This window comes from Elgaria multicarinata, chromosome 10 (assembly GCF_023053635.1).
Source record: "Elgaria multicarinata webbii isolate HBS135686 ecotype San Diego chromosome 10, rElgMul1.1.pri, whole genome shotgun sequence".
NCBI classification, from domain to species: domain Eukaryota; kingdom Metazoa; phylum Chordata; class Lepidosauria; order Squamata; family Anguidae; genus Elgaria; species Elgaria multicarinata.
Window position 1 is genome coordinate 93,874,032 of NC_086180.1, and position 17,553 is coordinate 93,891,584.

At 40.5% G+C, this 17,553-nt stretch overlaps 1 protein-coding gene across 1 annotated transcript in view; it reads right to left on the reverse strand.

Annotated features, from left to right (window-relative positions):
• Positions 1-17,553, reverse strand: part of MFSD10 (major facilitator superfamily domain containing 10) — a 96,164-nt gene that overhangs the window by 27,115 nt on the left and 51,496 nt on the right. Inside the window, exon 8 of the mRNA XM_063135892.1 lies at positions 16,752-16,860. Within this exon, the coding sequence (XP_062991962.1) occupies positions 16,752-16,860 (109 nt within the window). The remainder of the gene's footprint in view (positions 1-16,751; positions 16,861-17,553) is intronic.

Genomic DNA, 17,553 nt, shown 5'->3' on the forward strand with positions numbered 1-17,553 from the left:
GCTACGGATGTTCCTGGACAGGGATAGCCTAGCCACAGTAATTCATGCAATGGTAACCTCATGATTAGACTATAATGTTCTTTATGTGGGGTTTGGAAGGTGCAGCTTGTGCAGAATGCAGCAGCTAGGGTGCTCACTGAGACTCCTAGCTCTGCCCACATAAAACCAGTGTTAAAAGAACTGCACTGGCTGCCTGTTAGCTACTGAGCCACGTACAAGGTTATGCTATTATCCTATAAAGCTCTAAACAACTTGGGACCAGGATACCTAGCAGACCGCCTTTCTTTACCCAGACGACATTCATGTTCACCAACACAAATAGAATATCATCATGAAGAACCTCAATGGCGGGTCTTCTCTGTAGCAGCACCCACCCTCTGGAAAACCCTCCCTCATGCAGATCGTGAGAGAGCACAATAGAAACCATATGAAGGCTAGCTGAAAATGCTCTCTGATGCACCTCTCAGGTCACAGCGTCAGAGACAGAGACCTGTTTGGTTTTAGATTTATTTCACTTAATTAAGTGATTAAGCTGAAGAAGGGATATTATTATTATTTTATTTGATCTTGATAATTAATACAGAGGATTGCTGGAATACATATGTAATATTATAAATTCTGGTTTCATGCCAACATTCTTGCCTTGGTAAATTGCCTTCTCAGATCTGACACATTTTTAGAATAAACCATTATTTTGTCCTTAATAAGCCTCTGTTGCAACTCTTCTTACTGCCAAGCCATACAAAGGAGAAATTATTTAGTGGAAGCACATAGAAACTGAATAATGCCTGGCCCCATTCTAAACCCTTGTATGGGACCAGGCACATGATAAGTTCATTCAATATCAAGCTCATTCAACTTCTGCAATGTACTCTACATAGGGCTAACTTTGTCCCTAGTCCGGAAACTTCAATTAGTCCAAAATATGCCAGCCAGTACACCTAGGGGTGACCACATTACACCAGTTTTAAAATCTCTTCAATGGCTGCCAATTAGTTTCAGGGCAAAGTATAAAGTGTTGGTTATCACCTTTAAAGCTTTACATGGTTTGGGTCCAGGCTACCTGCGGGATCGCCTTCTCCATACAATCCGCCCCACACACTCTGGTCCTCTGGGAAGAATCTACTTCAGTCAGCAAAAACTAGGCTGACAACTATTGCCCAGAGGACCTTCTCTTCTGCTGCTCCGAGACTGTAGAATGGCCTGCTGGAGGAGATTCGTCAACTTGACAGTCTTTTAGCATTTAAAAAAGCAATAAAGACTGATCTATTCCGGCAGGCCTATCCAGTGGAATTTTAGAATTTTTAAAGGATATTTTAAGGATGTTTTAATCATGTATGCTGTTTTTAATCAGTTTTAATGTGTTTTATATTTGTGGTTGTTCCCTGCCTTGATCCAAGTGGAGAGGCAGGTAAGAAATATATTATTATTATTATTATTTTATTATTATTATTTCCCAAAGGTTTATTTGTGCACCTAGGATTTTCCCTGGGTGTAATTGTGCAGGGCTTTGAAGGTGGATCAGATGCTTTCCCACTAGGGGAGCCTGCATATGAAATTTGGTCCCAATCCTGCAAACTTCCAAGAGTTTATTAGTGCCACTCTTTTTAGAGCCCCCATAACAAATGAAGAACCTCTGTGCCTTCCAAAAGGGTTCAGTCCTGGAGTTATAAAAGTGCTCTATGCCTATGCAATGAGTGCAGAGACATTGTAAGAAGGATGACAGATTTGGGAAGAATGATGGCAAGATGTCTTGGTTCAGATGGAGGTCAGAGACCACCTTAGGCGGGGGCGAAACCTAGCAGTTCAATGATGCAGTAAAGTTCTTCTTAGCCCCGGATGTCTGAAGCCTAGAAACGCATTTATCTCCACATGATTGGCACAATAAAGTGAGTAAACTTCATTAGCAGTATTATGAATCCTCCGTGAAGTTGAAACATGTAAAAAATACCTCTCAGAGCAGCCTAGAAGATGCTTGCAGCTTACTTTCGGTTTTGCCGGAGAAGGGAAAACACACAGAAGGCATTAAAAACAACTTTGATGAGACGCAAGCAGTTTAAGTGAAAGAACATTATATCCTTATCTGAAAGCGAAACACAGAGAGGATACTAATTAACTCGCTCTGGAAATAAATAATTGGAGTTGTAGGAGGAGGAGGAGGGGGCAGCGAAAGGGAAGAGCAAGCGACTAAACTGAAGTGTTGAATCCTAAATGCCAAAAATAAGAAAAAAGAAAAGAAAAGGGAAAACCACTTTGGACCAGAACCAAAGCACACCCCTCTGATAAATCAGTGGCCAGATTAGTAAATGAAGGAACCACACAGGATGATCCAGTAACAAAGATACAAGATAACGGAGAAGGTGATAAAATGGCGGAGAAGTCTGGAAGCAATCGTTCAGGCAAGATGAATGGCACAGGGCCAAAAGCAGCGCAGGATGATATGCTGACTAAGCTGGCAGATATGATAGAAAAAAATAATGAGGTTCTACTCCGGAAAATGGAGGAAAATAATCAGAAAGCCAATGATAAGATCGTCAAAACTGTGCTGGAGGGAGTTAATAAATCAATGTTGGAGCTTAAGAAGGAATTGGAACAAACAAAGTCAGAAGTTCAACAATTAATGAAGCAGGTGGATACGAATCAACAACAGTTAAACCAACTGAATATAAGCTTTGATCAACATGAACTGAGACTGATTCGCCTGGAAGATCAATCCAGAAGGCCAAATCTGCACTTAAGAAATTTCCCCGAAGTGCAGGGTGAGTTTCTGAGAATGAGCATTTTGGGATGGTTTAAGGAGCTGGCTGCAGACTTATATCTGGCACTGCAAGATGTTGAGAGAATACATTTGGTGGCTGGAGGAAGAGCTAGAGTGATGCCTCATGATATCCTGGTTAGATTTGCCAACTATTATAAAAAGGAGCAGCTTATGAAGAGAATCAGGCAAATAACACTGAAGTACCAAGAAAACCAGTTCAAATCTACAATGATTTGTGTCCACAAACCATCGAATGGAGGAGAAGCGTCAGACCAATAATAGCAAAGCTTAAGAGGGAGGGGATTGCTTATTCATGGGGATATCCGGTGTTCCTGAGATTTATGCGTGAAGGAAGACAACATAGAATAACATCGCTGGAACAGGGAATCGTTAAGCTGAGAGAGTTAGGCATAGAAGATAAGATGCCAACCCAGCCAGAAGGAGAAGAGGAAGAACGTCCTGGTTCAAGTAGGGAGTAAAAAAGAGTTAATAAAAATTGGAGGGAGGGAAAGGGAAGGAGATAAGAAGAATGGTTACTGAGCTGGAGGGCTTACTGCATCGGGACTGTGGGTTTTATCTCCCCCCCCGAAGGTTGAATAGCCATGACCAGGGTGGTTCACCTACGGAGAAACAAAGGGTGGAGCAGAAGAGGGGGGAGGGGGAAGGGAGGGGAATTGGGGGAGAAGGGGAGGGAAGTTAACAATAAAAGGAGTTAGCAATAAAAGTTTGTCCATTGTTCTAATTGAAAATAATTTAACCATGATAAATTTTTCTCCTTTAGTCTCTCCACTAATTCTTCTCGAGTATTCATCTTTCCTAGCCAATCTTTTAGCTTCATTACATTCCTCTCTATTAAAGTTTTTCCCAACTTATCTTTTAAGTTTCCTGGAAAATTCCGCAACATTATCACTGGTGTTATTGGGGAAATACTTGGAAGTAAGTCCTTTTTGTATAGATGCCATATTTCCCAGTGATTTTTTAAAAGGGGGTTCTCTATTTCTTCCCCCCATTTTTTGTATATTCTCTGAAAAATATATTTTCTAGTTTCCACTCTTTATCTTCTCCCTTTCTATTCTCCAACCAACTTAAATCTCCTAATCCTATCATGTTTTCTACTACATTTCTCAACCTATTAGCTACATAATATAGTTTTAAATTTGGGAGTCCTAACCCTCCTTTTTTTTGCATTGTATATCAACTTTTTAAAATTTATTCTTGCTTTCCTATCACCATTGCAAAAATTATTTAAAATATTTTGCCAACTTTTTAATTCTTTTTCAGATATTCTTATTGGTAACATTCTAAATAAAAAAAATTACCTTTGGTAAAATCCTCATTTTTACTAAAGCTATTCTTCCAAACCAAGATAAATTTAGCCTTTTCTATTTTTCTATTTTACCCATAACTTTTTTCAAATTATTTAAATTTTCCTTTTCTAAATCCTCTAATTTTTTTTGTAAGTTTGATTCCCAAATATTTAATTATTTCTTTAATGTTCATATTCTTCTTTTTACTTTCCCGATCTTTCCCTTCTTTTTTATTATAATTAAATAACATCATCTCTGATTTTGTCCAATTTATTCTTAATCCAGCCACTTCCTCAAACTCCCTGAGATGATATTTTATTCTTTCCATTTTCTCCAATGGATTCTTAAATGTTCATACAGTATCATCTGCAAACATTTTTATTTTTTTGATGCATCCTACTCCCTCTATGTTGTTATCATCTCTTATCACGTTCACCAATAGTTCTATGACCAATACAAATAAGACCGGTGAGAGTGGGCATCTTTGTCTTGTTCCTCAGGCCAGTTGTATCTTTTCTGTAAATCCATCATTTATCACTACTGAAGCTGAATTTTGTGAGTATAATTGTCCAATTAAGCCTTTGAATCTATCTCCAAATCCCATCTTTTCTATGATCATCTTTAGTGCTAGCCAACTCACACAATCAAACGCTTTAAATATATCCAAAGCTATTATTCCTGCTTTTATCTTTGTCTTTTTTATCTCCTGTACTATATTTAAGGCTCTTCCAACTAAATTGTGCATTTGTCTTCCCACTATAAAACCACACTGATCCTCCCCAATATAGTTACCTATAAATGTGTTCCTCCACCTTGCCATTATAGCTGATAAAATTTTGGCATCCTGATTTATTAATGAGATAGGTCTGTAAGAGTCTGGGACTGTTAAGTCCTTATCCAGCTTTGGAATTAATATGATTAGTGATTGTTCCCATGATGGTGGTATCTTATCTCCTTCTATTATCCCATTATACAGTTTCATTAATTTCAGTACTAATAGTTTTTTAAACATTTTGTAATACTCCGATCCCAGTCCATCTATACCGGGGGATTTACCCCCTTTCAATTTATCTATAGCTTCTTCTATTTCACTTTGAGAAATATATCTTTCCATTAAATCTTTATCTTCCCCTATCAGACCCTTCTTTATATGTTTATCTATATATCTCTCCATCTTTGTCTTCAGTGTGTCCTTTTCTTTATATAGTTCTTGGTAAAATTCTTGAAAAATCTTTATTTTCCCTTTCATAATATTGCATGGCTTTCCTAATTTATATTTAATATCAAATTCTTTGACTTTTCCTTTTGTGTGATCCTCGCTAATACCTTTGAATTTTTATTACTATTCTCAAAATACTCTCTTTTCATGTAAATCAAATTCTTCTGTACTTCTTTTAAATTCCTATTTTCTAATTCTAACACTAGAGGCATTCAAGAGGCAGCTGGACAACCATCTGTCAGGGATGCTTTAGGGTGGATTCCTGCATTGAGCAGGGGGTTGGACTCGATGGCCTTGTAGGCCCCTTCCAACTCTGCTATTCTATGATTCTATTTTAAAGAGAATTAAGTTAGAATATATGTTTAACAAATTGTTTACTTTGTATTATTATGTATTATGTGGTATTGTTTTACATTGTATTGTTGTATATATAAAAAAAGAGACCACCTTACGCAAGGAACCCACACTGAGCTGCGAAAACACCTCATCCCTATGGAACATTGTATAGGGTGGGTCAATTCTGAGGGCACACAATTCACTAGCCCTGCAAGCCATAGTAATAGCAACCAAGGAAGCCACTTTCCAATATACTAGGTAAAAATCAGCCATGGCTAGAGGTTCAAATGGCTTCCCAGTCAGTGCTTTTAAAACCACTGATAAATTCCATTGTGGGATCAGGGATTTCAATGCAGTAGCAAGGTTCTTTACACTCTCAGAAACTGAAAGACAAGAGGGGGTGAGAAAAATGAAGTGCCCTGTACTGGTATATGGTGTACAGAAATTTCTGCTAGTTACACCCAGAGTGATGAAAGTTTGAGTCCTTTAGCAAACAAATACTCAGCATACGTTGTTAAATGCCTGGGACAAAAGTCTTAACCTGGCACCGAAAAGATAACAATGTTATTCCTTTATCGGGGAGATAGTTCCAAAATTGGGGGGCCACCACTATAAGGGCCCTCTCCCTCATTGCCATCCTCTGAGCTTCCCTCAGAGTAGGCACCTGGAGAAGGACCTTAGATGTTGATCGCAGTGTACAGGTAGGTTCATATTGGGAGAGGCATTCTGTCAGGTATTGTGGTCCCAAGCCGTGTAAGGCATTATAGGTTAAATCCGGCACCTTGAATTGAGCTCTGAAATGTACATTTTGTGAATACTCTTGGCGCTGTTGGTAATCCAAACAGAAGAACTCTGAACTACAAGCTCTCCATGTTGATTCTGATTCTGAATAAATGGTGGTACAAATGATGTATGCTGATATGGAAATAGGCATCTTTCAAATTAATTTCCACAAATCAGACCCCTCAATGGAGAAGAGGCAAGATGTTGGACAGTGTGATCATATGAGACTTGCATGTTTTTATGAATTTGTTGAGGCCCCTGAGATCCAATGTCAGTCAAAGTCTCCTGTCTGTCTTTGGTACCAGGAAATACCGGGAAAAGAACCCGTTGGCCATTTGTGAAAGACAAACACAGTCAATCAAGGAATGATTTCACACTCAATGTGAAACACACTCAATGAAGAAATGATTTCATTTCCACATGTAGGAAATGATGGTCGAGATATCTTCATGGTACCAACAGGATGAAGAGTTTTGAACTCAATGGAGTAGCTATGATGAATTAATAAGTGGAACCATGTAAGCTGAGCCCAATTCCTCAAAAATTGGGATAGCAGCAAACCAAAGAGGGGAAGAAAAGTGATTGAATGAGGGGACTCAAAGCCTCTGCTTCGCCCCCACTTCAGTCTTCAATTGAGATTACTGGACAGCCAGGGCAAATTGGATGTGGTTATTGGCGAGATGTCAAGATTAAATATAGATATATTGGGTGTCAGTGAATTGAAATGGACTGGAATGGGCCACTTCACATCAGATCACCACCAGATCTACTACTGTGGACAAGAGGATCACAGAAGAAATGGAGTAGCCTTCATAATTAATAATAAAGTGGCTAAAGCAGTGCTTGGATACAATCCAAAAAATGATAGAATGATCTCAATTCGAATTCAGGTTAAGCCATTTAACATCACAGTGATCCAAATATATGCCCCAACCACAGATGCTGAAGAAGCAGAAGTAGATCAGTTCTATGAAGATCTGCAGCACCTACTGGATAATACACCAAAAAGAGATGTTATTTTCGTTACAGGAGACTGGAACGCTAAGGTGGGCAGTCAAATGACATCTGGAATTACAGGTAAGCATGGTCTAGGAGAACAAAATGAAGCGGGACATAGGCTGATAGAATTCTGCCAGGACAACTCACTGTGCATAACAAACACTCTCTTCCAACAACCAAAAAGACAGCTTTATACATGGACCTCACCAGATGGCCAACACCGAAATCAGATTGACTACATCCTTTGCAGCCAAAGGTGGCGGATATCTATACAGACAGTAAAAACAAGACCTGGAGCTGACTGTAGTTCAGATCATAAACTTCTTATTGCACAATTTAGAATCAAACTAAAGAGAATAGGGAAGACCCACAGATCAGTTAGATATGAGCTCACTAATATTCCTAATGAATATGCAGTGGAAGTGAAGAATAGATTTAAGGGACTAGATTTAGTAGATAGGGTCCCGGAAGAACTATGGACAGAAGTTTGCAACATTGTCCAAGAGGTGGCAACAAAAAACATCCCAAAGAAAAAGAAAACCAAGAAGGCAAGATGGCTGTCTGCTGAGACACTGGAAGTAGCCCAAGAAAGAAGGAAAGCAAAAGGCAACAGTGATAGGGGGAGATATGCCCAATTAAGTACAAAATTCCAGAGGTTAGCCAGAAGAGATAAGGAATTATTTTTAAACAAGCAATGTGCGGAAGTGGAAGAAGACAATAGAATAGGAAGGACAAGAGACCTCTTCCAGAAAATTAGAAACATCGGAGGTAAATTCCAGGCAAAAATGGGTATGATCAAAAACAAAGATGGCAAGAACCTAACAGAAACAGAAGAGATCAAGAAAAGGTGGCAAGAATATACGGAAGGTCTGTATAGGAAGGATAATAATATCGGGGATAGCTCAGACTAACTCAGTCAGTGAGTTAGAGCCAGACATCCTGAAGAGTGAGGTTGAATGGGCCTTAAGAAGCATTGCGAATAACAAGGCAGCAGGAGACGACGGTATCCCAGCTGAACTGTTTAAAATATTACAAGATGATGCTGTCAAGGTGATGCATGCCATATGCCAGCAAATTTGGAAAACACAAGAATGGGCATCAGACTGGAAAAAATCAACTTATATCCCCATACCAAAAAAGGGAAACATTAAAGAATGTTCAAACTATCGGACAGTGACACTTATTTCACATGCCAGCAAGGTAATGCTCAAGATCCTGCAAGGTAGACTCCAGCAATTCATGGAGCTAGAATTGCCAGATGTACAAGCTGGATTTAGAAGAGGCAGAGGAACTAGAGACCAAATTGCCAATATCCGCTGGATAATGGAGAAAGCCAGGGACTTCCAGAAAAACATCTATTTCTGTTTTATTGACTATTCTAAAGCCTTTGAGTGTGGATCATAACAAACTGTGGCAAGTTCTTGGTGGTATGGGGATACCAAGTCATCTTGTCTGCCTCCTGAGGAATCTGTATAACGAACAAGTAGCAACGGTAGGAACAGACCACGGAACAACGGACTGGTTTAAGATTGGGAAAGGAGTACGGCAAGGTTGTATACTCTCACCTTACCTATTCAACTTGTATGCAGAACACATCATGCGATGTGCTGGGCTTGACGAATCCAAGGCTGGAGTTAAAATTGCAGGAAGAAACATTAACCATCTCAGATATGCAGATGACACCACATTGATGGCTGAAAGTGAGGAGGAGCTGAGGAGCCTTATGACAAAGGTGAAAGAAGAAAGTGCAAAAGCTGGGTTGCAGTTAAACCTCCAAAAAACCAAGATTATGGCAACCAGCTTGATTGATAACTGGCAAATAGAGGGAGAAAACGTGGAGGCAGTGACAGACTTTGTATTTCTGGGCACAAAGATTACTGCAGACGCTGACTGCAGCCAGGAAATCAGAAGACATTTACTTCTTGGAAGGAGAGCAATGACAAATCTTGATAAAATAGTTAAGAGCAGAGACACCACACTGACAACAAAGGTCCGCATAGTTAAAGCAATGGTATTCCCCGTAGTAACATATGGCTGCGAGAGCTGGACCGTAAGGAAAGCTGAGCGAAGGAAGATAGATGCTTTTAAACTGTTGGAGGAAAATCCTGAGAGTGCCTTGGACTGCAAGAAGATCAAACCAGTCCATACTCCAGGAAATAAAGCCAGACTGCTCACTTGAGGGAATGGTATTAAAGGCAAAACTGAAGTACTTTGGCCACATAATGAGAAGACAGGTGGTCACAGAGGGAGCCAATTTCCACCCCCAAAGGAACAACTGGTGGCTTGATAATTTGCCACTCTCAGCCCTAAAGCCACTGAGGAATAGATTATTCTGCTCAGAAGATCCAGGTGGCAACATCCCTTGTTTGCTGGGGAGGCATGTATTTTTTGAGATTTCCCCTGTGATGATTCCATGATAATATTGTTAGGTCATGGATGAGTGAACAGGAATCAGGTTTCATTCTCTCGAACCCTATAAGGTAACTCAAGGCACTTGGAAGTACGAGTCATTGAATCCAGGGCTTTCTATGACTGCTTGACAGTCTGGAATAAAATTGGTAAGAAAGGTATCACTACTTGGAGCCATAGCCTCAGTGTACCTAGCATCAAACACTGGGACTTGAATGAGCTCAGTTGGCTGTTGTGTGTCGATGTCGAGTGACTAGCCATTCTTAAAACCTGGTTTTTAAATTGGTAGGAATCTTCAGATTGAGAGGCACCCTCCTGGGCCAAATGCTTCAGGAGATGAAATAGATGGTGGGATAGATGACATGGAAATAGTGTCCAAAAGGTAGTCTCACACAGATTGAGGGGAATTTGCCCTCTCATGCCCAGTGACATTTTGGTGAGTCTTAGGAACTTCATGAGGTGGAAGCAGATGATCCAAGGAAGAACATAGAGAAACAATCACCGGGGACACTTGTCGTCCTTGAGAAGGAACATCGTGGGACAGGTGATGGTTGCAAGAATGCTGACTCTGCTGGAGGATGAGAAATGGTCACAGTAGGAGCTAGTTGATAGTAAGGGGAGGTTGCCCTAAGATATCTGGTATGAAGTCCATGGGAGTACCAGGCCCTCCTAGTGGTGGGACGGCACCCTACCTGTCCTGGCTGACTATTCCCAAATATAGGAGAGCCTTTACCCTGGCAAGGGTTAATGCCCTTCCTTCTAGGGTAAAGGAGGGTAGATTTAATAAAACTCCACTTACAAAAAGATGTTGTCCCTGTAACAATATGGAAGTGGAGACTCCATGTATTATTTTATTGCAGATTCAATCAAGAAGCCAGAAATTATCTTTTATTCCCCATTATTCAGTGCTACCTGGGCCGTACTATAAAGGACCTGAATTCTATCCTGCTTCAAGGCTATAACAAAACAATTACCGAGCACGTGGCGAAATGTCTTAATCTGGTTATCCAGATCAGACCAACAATGAGACCTTTTTCTTTTTAACCTAACTCTATGCAGTTTGAGATTGATAAACAAATGGTCAAAGAACACCTAATTTCCTTGAATGAGTTCAAAACTCCAGGGCCCGATGAACTGCATCCAAGAGTAATGAAGGAGCTAGCGGAAGAACTCTCAGAACCTTTGTCTATTATCTTTGCAAAATCATGGAAGACGGGTGAGGTGCCGGATGACTGGAGGAGGGCTAACGTTGTCCCTATTTTCAAAAAGGGCAAAAAGGAGGAACCTGGGAACTACAGACCAGTCAGTCTGACATCCATCCCTGGGAAAATTCTGGAGCAGATTATAAAGAAGTCAATCTGTAAACACCTTGAAATCAATGCAGTGATTACTAGAAGCCAACATGGGTTTGTCAGGAACAAATCCTGTCAGACTAATTTGATCTCATTTTTTGATAGGATAACCTCCCTTGTGGACTGTGGGAATGCTGTGGACGTCATATATCTTGACTTCAGCAAAGCTTTTGACAAAGTACCACATGACATTCTGATTAACAAACTAGCTAAAAGTGGGCTAGATGGAACAACTATTAGGTGGATCCACAGTTGGCTACAGAATCGGACTCAAAGAGTACTTATCAATGGAACCTTCTCAAACTGGGGAGAGGCAACGAGTGGGGTGCCGCAGGGCTCAGTCCTGGGCCCAGTGCTCTTCAACATTTTTATTAATGATTTGGACAAGGAGGTGCAGGGAACGCTGATCAAATTTGCAGATGACACCAAATTGGGTGGGATAGCTAATACCCTGGAAGACAGAAACAAACTTCAAAGTGATCTTGATAGGCTGGAGTGCTGGGCTGAAAACAACAGAATGAAATTTAATAGGGATAAATGCCAAGTTCTACATTTAGGGAATAAAAACCAAATGCACAGTTACAAGATGGGGGACACTTGGCTCAGCAATACTACAAACGAGAAAGATCTTGGAATTGTTGTAGATCACAAGCTGAATATGAGCCAACAGTGCGATATGGCTGCAAGAAAGGCAAATGCTATTTTGGGCTGCATTAATAGAAGTATAGCTTCCAAATCACGTGAGGTACTGGTTCCTCTCTATTCGGCCCTGGTTAGGCCTCATCTAGAGTATTGCGTCCAGTTCTGGGCTCCACAATTCAAGAAGGACGCAGACAAGCTGGAGCGTGTTCAGAAGAGGGCAACCAGGATGATCAGAGGTCTAGAAACAAAGCCCTATGAAGAGAGACTGAAAGAACTGGGCATGTTTAGCCTGGAGAAGAGAAGATTGAGGGGAGACATGATAGCACTCTTCAAATACTTAAAAGGTTGTCACACAGAGGAGGGCCAGGATCTCTTCTCGATCCTCCCAGAGTGCAGGACACGGAATAATGGTCTCAAGTTAAAGGAAGCCAGATTCCGGCTGGACATCAGGAAAAACTTCCTGACTGTTAGAGCAGTGCGACAATGGAATCAGCTACCTAGGGAGGTTGTGGGCTCTCCCACACTAGAGGCCTTCAAGAGGCAGCTGGACAAGCATCTGTCAGGGATGCTTTAGGGTGGATTCCTGCATTGAGCAGGGGGTTGGACTCGATGGCCTTGTAGGCCCCTTCCAACTCTGCTATTCTATGATTCTATGATTCTATGGTTTAATTAAATGTATATTTATGGTTTTACTGTAAAACTGCCTGTTTATATGTCTGATGGTCTGTTGATCGTAACAATAAAGATTTGATTTGATATCTGGTATGATCGTAATAGCCCTCTTGATCCCTTGAATAATGTCAATCATCATATTGATATGAATGCCCAGGTAGAAGAGACCAGTTTGTGTACCTCTCCCAGTCATGAGCAGGTGAACATGGCCTCATGCCTTGGTCATATCAGTCCATTCCCAAGAGCACAGAGTGGCAAGAGCAAAAGGTATCTGGCAAAGCATCCCATCCATTGTGATCATTTGGCATCAGTATTGACGGTGGAGTCAACCTCGATGGTGAACTGATTGGTCTCAGTGGCGAAAGCTTCATAATTATTTTGCTTACAGCAATAGATAAGAAGATTGGTGCTAACTCAAGAGGGAAGTGTGACCCTGTTGATTCTCTTGGACCTCTCAGTGGCTTTCAATACCCCATGATCTTTTAGATCTTCTCGCTTTACCCATGCTCTTTGTTGCTTACATATAGCTTTCATGTATGTTCTTTGTACTTGTGTCACAAACCTAAATATTCTACTGCCATCTTCAAAATGGCTGCTGGTGATGTGCATAGAGGCCATCCTTGCTGTACTCCTTACTTCATGAAACATGAGCAAGTCACTGTGAGTGTGTGATTAGAGTTCAGAAAGTTGTAGTGTGCACAAACCACAAAATTTGGTCTGTGCCCAATTCATTAAACAGCCAGTTTCAAAGGTATGCAAGAAACCTTCCAAAATTTCAGAAACATCAAGTAAAGCCTTTTACAATTTAGAATGGAGATTTATTTATGAATTAGGTGAGATCATGGGATTAGGAGATAAATTGAATAGGCCCAACTACACTATAATAAGAACAAATGATATGGATTTTGTTCTAATACTAATCCATAGGGGCACAAAACAGGGTGTCCTTTATTCATTTATTTATTTATTACATTTTTATACCGCCCAATAGCTGAAGCTCTCTGGGCGGTTCACTATCTCCCCTCCATTTTGTAATATCACTAGAACCTTTAGCAACGAGGAATGGAGATATGAGAAGAAAAATTGGTAACTCATTTACATTCATATAACATAGCATTAACCCTGTCAGATCCTATACAAGATCTAAATAAAATCTTAGATATGATAATAAATTATGGCAACAAATCAGGTCTCACAAATAAAAAGTGAACCGCCAAGAGAGCTCCGGCTATTGGGCGGTATAGAAATGTAATAAATAAATAAATAAATAAATGGAGAAATCAAATTTATAAAAAGTGAAAAACGAAATTGAAAAAAATATCTGAAATATCACCTGATGATAAAACAATAAAATACCTGGATATCTGTTTACCGAAAACTCTTTCACAAATAATAAAATACAATTTCAAAGCTATTTCCAACAGTATTGCGAGCCATCTCAAATCATGGGGAAAATGAAAGCTGCCATGTCTAGGGAGGATTGCCACAGTAAAAATGACAATTCTACTCCAAATCGTATATTTGCTTAGAACTTGACCTATTTTTCTATTGATAAAATATCTAAATAATTGGCAATCTCATCTGACCAATTTCATTCATGTAAATAAAAAAGTATGTTTACCAAAACATGCTTTATATAAACAAAGTAGACATGGAGTGTTTGGTATCCCAGACATACCACCTCAAACAACCTATACAAAAACTAATAAATAATTTTGAAGCAAGAGAAGAAGGTATCAGAGGATTACTTTTTAGGTTTTACAGATGGAAAGCTCTAAGAATTAGAAACGTGGAAGAAATGGTGTAAAATCCTTGCTCCAGCACCATCCCCAATAATTCCATTTGTACATCATCCATTCTTTTACAAATCAGATAAACTGGAAAGATACGCCAATTGGGAATAAACAAATTTATACAGTCTATGGGGTTTATATAAAGGCACTAGTCCAAAATCAAGTCAACAATTTTTTAAAAAATGTTACAAGATAGAACTACAAAAGGGCTACATCTGCAACAAGTATTATATTTCATAGTAAACCTGCAAATTAGAGCTTGCACAATCTTTTGGTCCTAATTCATAGGGCTTCCCTGCCCTATGAATATGCTAAGACCCATTTGCAGCCCCATTAGGCATCTCCATGAACCAACATTGACACACACACACACACATATCCACAACCACACACCCAGGTCCTCAGAACTGCTCAAAGATGTAGCTAACTGTAGAGTTTGGTCCACCCCGCTCACTGCACTCTGGATTTCGGATGTTCAAGAGGCAAGTAATATCAAGATCATAAGTGCAAAGCAGGAGTTTGGAAGTGGTGGTCTGACCGATACAACAACACAAAAATACACATTTGGAACCACAATTTCCTGTTTGAACAGCTGTCCATTGCGCAAAAAAGATCAACTGAGGCAAGTCTTTTCAAGGTCACGAGTTTCTCTCATGAGTAGGCATTGCATCTTACGTGCCCCCTCACTTTTGCTGCTTTTGAAATACGTTTGAACAAGTCTTCTACTGCTTTTACTTCAGAAATAAATCAGCACTACATTTGTTTTTTGCCATGCTCATTTGAAAGAATTTCTCTTGAGGAAAAAAGAGCCATTCTGAATTAATGAATAAATAATACTGGCTTTTGCTGTTGCTTTTTTTATTCCCCCTCCTTGAATATTCATTGCAGCAGTTATGAGACTGTTTTTGCTTCCCTGCCCTATGAATATGCTAAGACCCATTTGCAGCCCCATTAGGCATCTCCATGAACCAACATTGACACACACACACACACATATCCACAACCACACACCCAGGTCCTCAGAACTGCTCAAAGATGAAATACAGAATAGGTTGCTAAAGTCTTGGAGCTATTTCCTACATTGTAGTTTCTTGTTCACTGGAGTTTAGCTGGAAGTCATTGTTATTCCCCTACCCCCCAAAAAATAACCAAATAAGGACCTTGTTCACACAATTACTGCAGCCCACTTTGGCTCATTAGCCATGGTGGTTGCAGCACCCATAGGCACCAGGTTGCCAATTCAAATCCCACCACAACAGTTTTCCAATAAATGAGAATCTTGCAAGGGTGGTTTTCGGGGTCATTGACAAGCCATCCAGAATCCTTGGGGGCTGTTTTAAGGTTGTGGGTGTCTTGTCAATCACTCCAACAAACAAACCTCATCAGTTTCCATGTAAAGAGAAGTTTTGGTGACCCCCCCGCCCCAAAGGCTTGAATACATTTAAAGGGAGAAGTGCTTTTGGGGAGAGAAAAGTGGGAGTGGTAAGTAAGGCTGCTGCAAGAGCCCGACTGGGTCCAAGAGCCCCGAGGACCCTCCCCCCACGTCCACATCATAGGAGCCAGTTGGGTGCATTTGGCGCGAGCACAGACCCACGTCCAAAGGTTCACGAGGCCCCCATAAGCACTCAGCAGCTGCCTGCCCTGGCTGCCAAAATTGCACACTCCCCCCTGCATGTGCACTCCCCCCACCACCATTAACACAGAGGAGGAAGTGTGCAATTTCAAAAGTCAGGATAGGCAGCTGCTGAGTACTCATCGGGCCAAGTCGCGCCTCAGAAGAGGCTCACATGGCCCGGTGAGCCGTGGGCTGGTGGCGATGGGTGAGCGTCTGCTAAGGTGGGCGCAAGTGATTTTGCTGACCTCTAGTGGCAAGCAGTTTTCTAGAAAAAAGAGGGGATGCCAACTCAGGGAGATGTGGATTACAAGGAGACCTCCGGCTCAGTGTTAGATCCATCCTTTAAATCCCCCTTGCAAAATCGGTAATGTGACTTTAAAAAATAATAATCACGGTGCTATACCACTACTCTGATGGAGCAACTGTCAGTTGCCAGGGACACTGTGCTCCTGTTCGATTCCCCCCTATACACACACACACACAGAGTTCTATTCAAATGTGATGTTTTGACTATTTTCTCCATTCTGTCAATGTCTTGGTCAGTTTTATCGTCACTCTTATTGGCAACTTACAAATCTTATTTATAAGGCATACATATAATGTAGTTCTGCACCCAAGCTGCATAGAATGAAGAAGGCTTCACTATCATGGTGCATTGTACATTAATCCAACATGAGCATTTTCCCTGTCAAAATGTATTATCTCACAATACAAAATTTTTATTCCCCCATAAGTAGAAGTAGAGAAATCAACAGGATACATTAAGAGTTAAATGGAAGGAAAAGTATTTTGTTCTGAAAATTCTTAAAGTATCTGTGATGTAAAGGGGGAAATAATACATTTGTAAATGCTAAAAAGAAACCTACCCTTTTAACAATCTTTAGTTCATTTCCTGGCTTAATTTGGCGAGTGTAACCTCCCTGGATCACAGCCATTGTAATTCCAATGAAGAAAAACATCTTCCCTTGCTCCATACTGAGAAAAAATAAGCACCCCCAAAAAAACAAAAGGAAAAAAGGGGAAAAAGGCAGAAAGTCAATCCCTTGTTCACTTCAGCTGGAGAAGGTAAATATTTAAGAGTTTTGAAAGATGCATTTCTCCCTTAGTGTGTGTATACTTTCCCCTTCTCTTTTGGTCATGTGCTCACCTGTGGTAAAGTTTTTGAAATAATACAAAAACATTCAAAAACCATTTGACTAAAGAAGATAGTATGATGAGTCTGGCCAAACTGCCTTGAAACTTCTGGGAAAAGAAAAAAAAATCATGATGATCTCCAGCCTACCCTTAAAAAGAATTGAGCTAGCACCTGAATTAAAACAGTCAGTGCACAGAGTCTTACCCATTGGAGACTAAGGGCAGTACCCAATTTAACGATCCACTAGCATAAATTTCATTGTGCAGAAAACCCATCACACCAGGAAATGCTATTGACATTCTGCTAGTGGTCACTTACACTAGTGCAACATAATTTGTGCTAGTAGTAATATCAAATTGGATACTAAGGGTGTGCTCTGCTCCATTACGGATCCCCGGATCCGAAGTGGAGCGGGCCAATCCAGACCTCCAAAGCCCGGTTCTGGAGCGGATCGGGGAGGTCCGGATCGGCCCACTTACCTGGCTCTGCCGCTGTCGCCACACAGACCACGGTGGACGAGGAAGCCAAGTAAG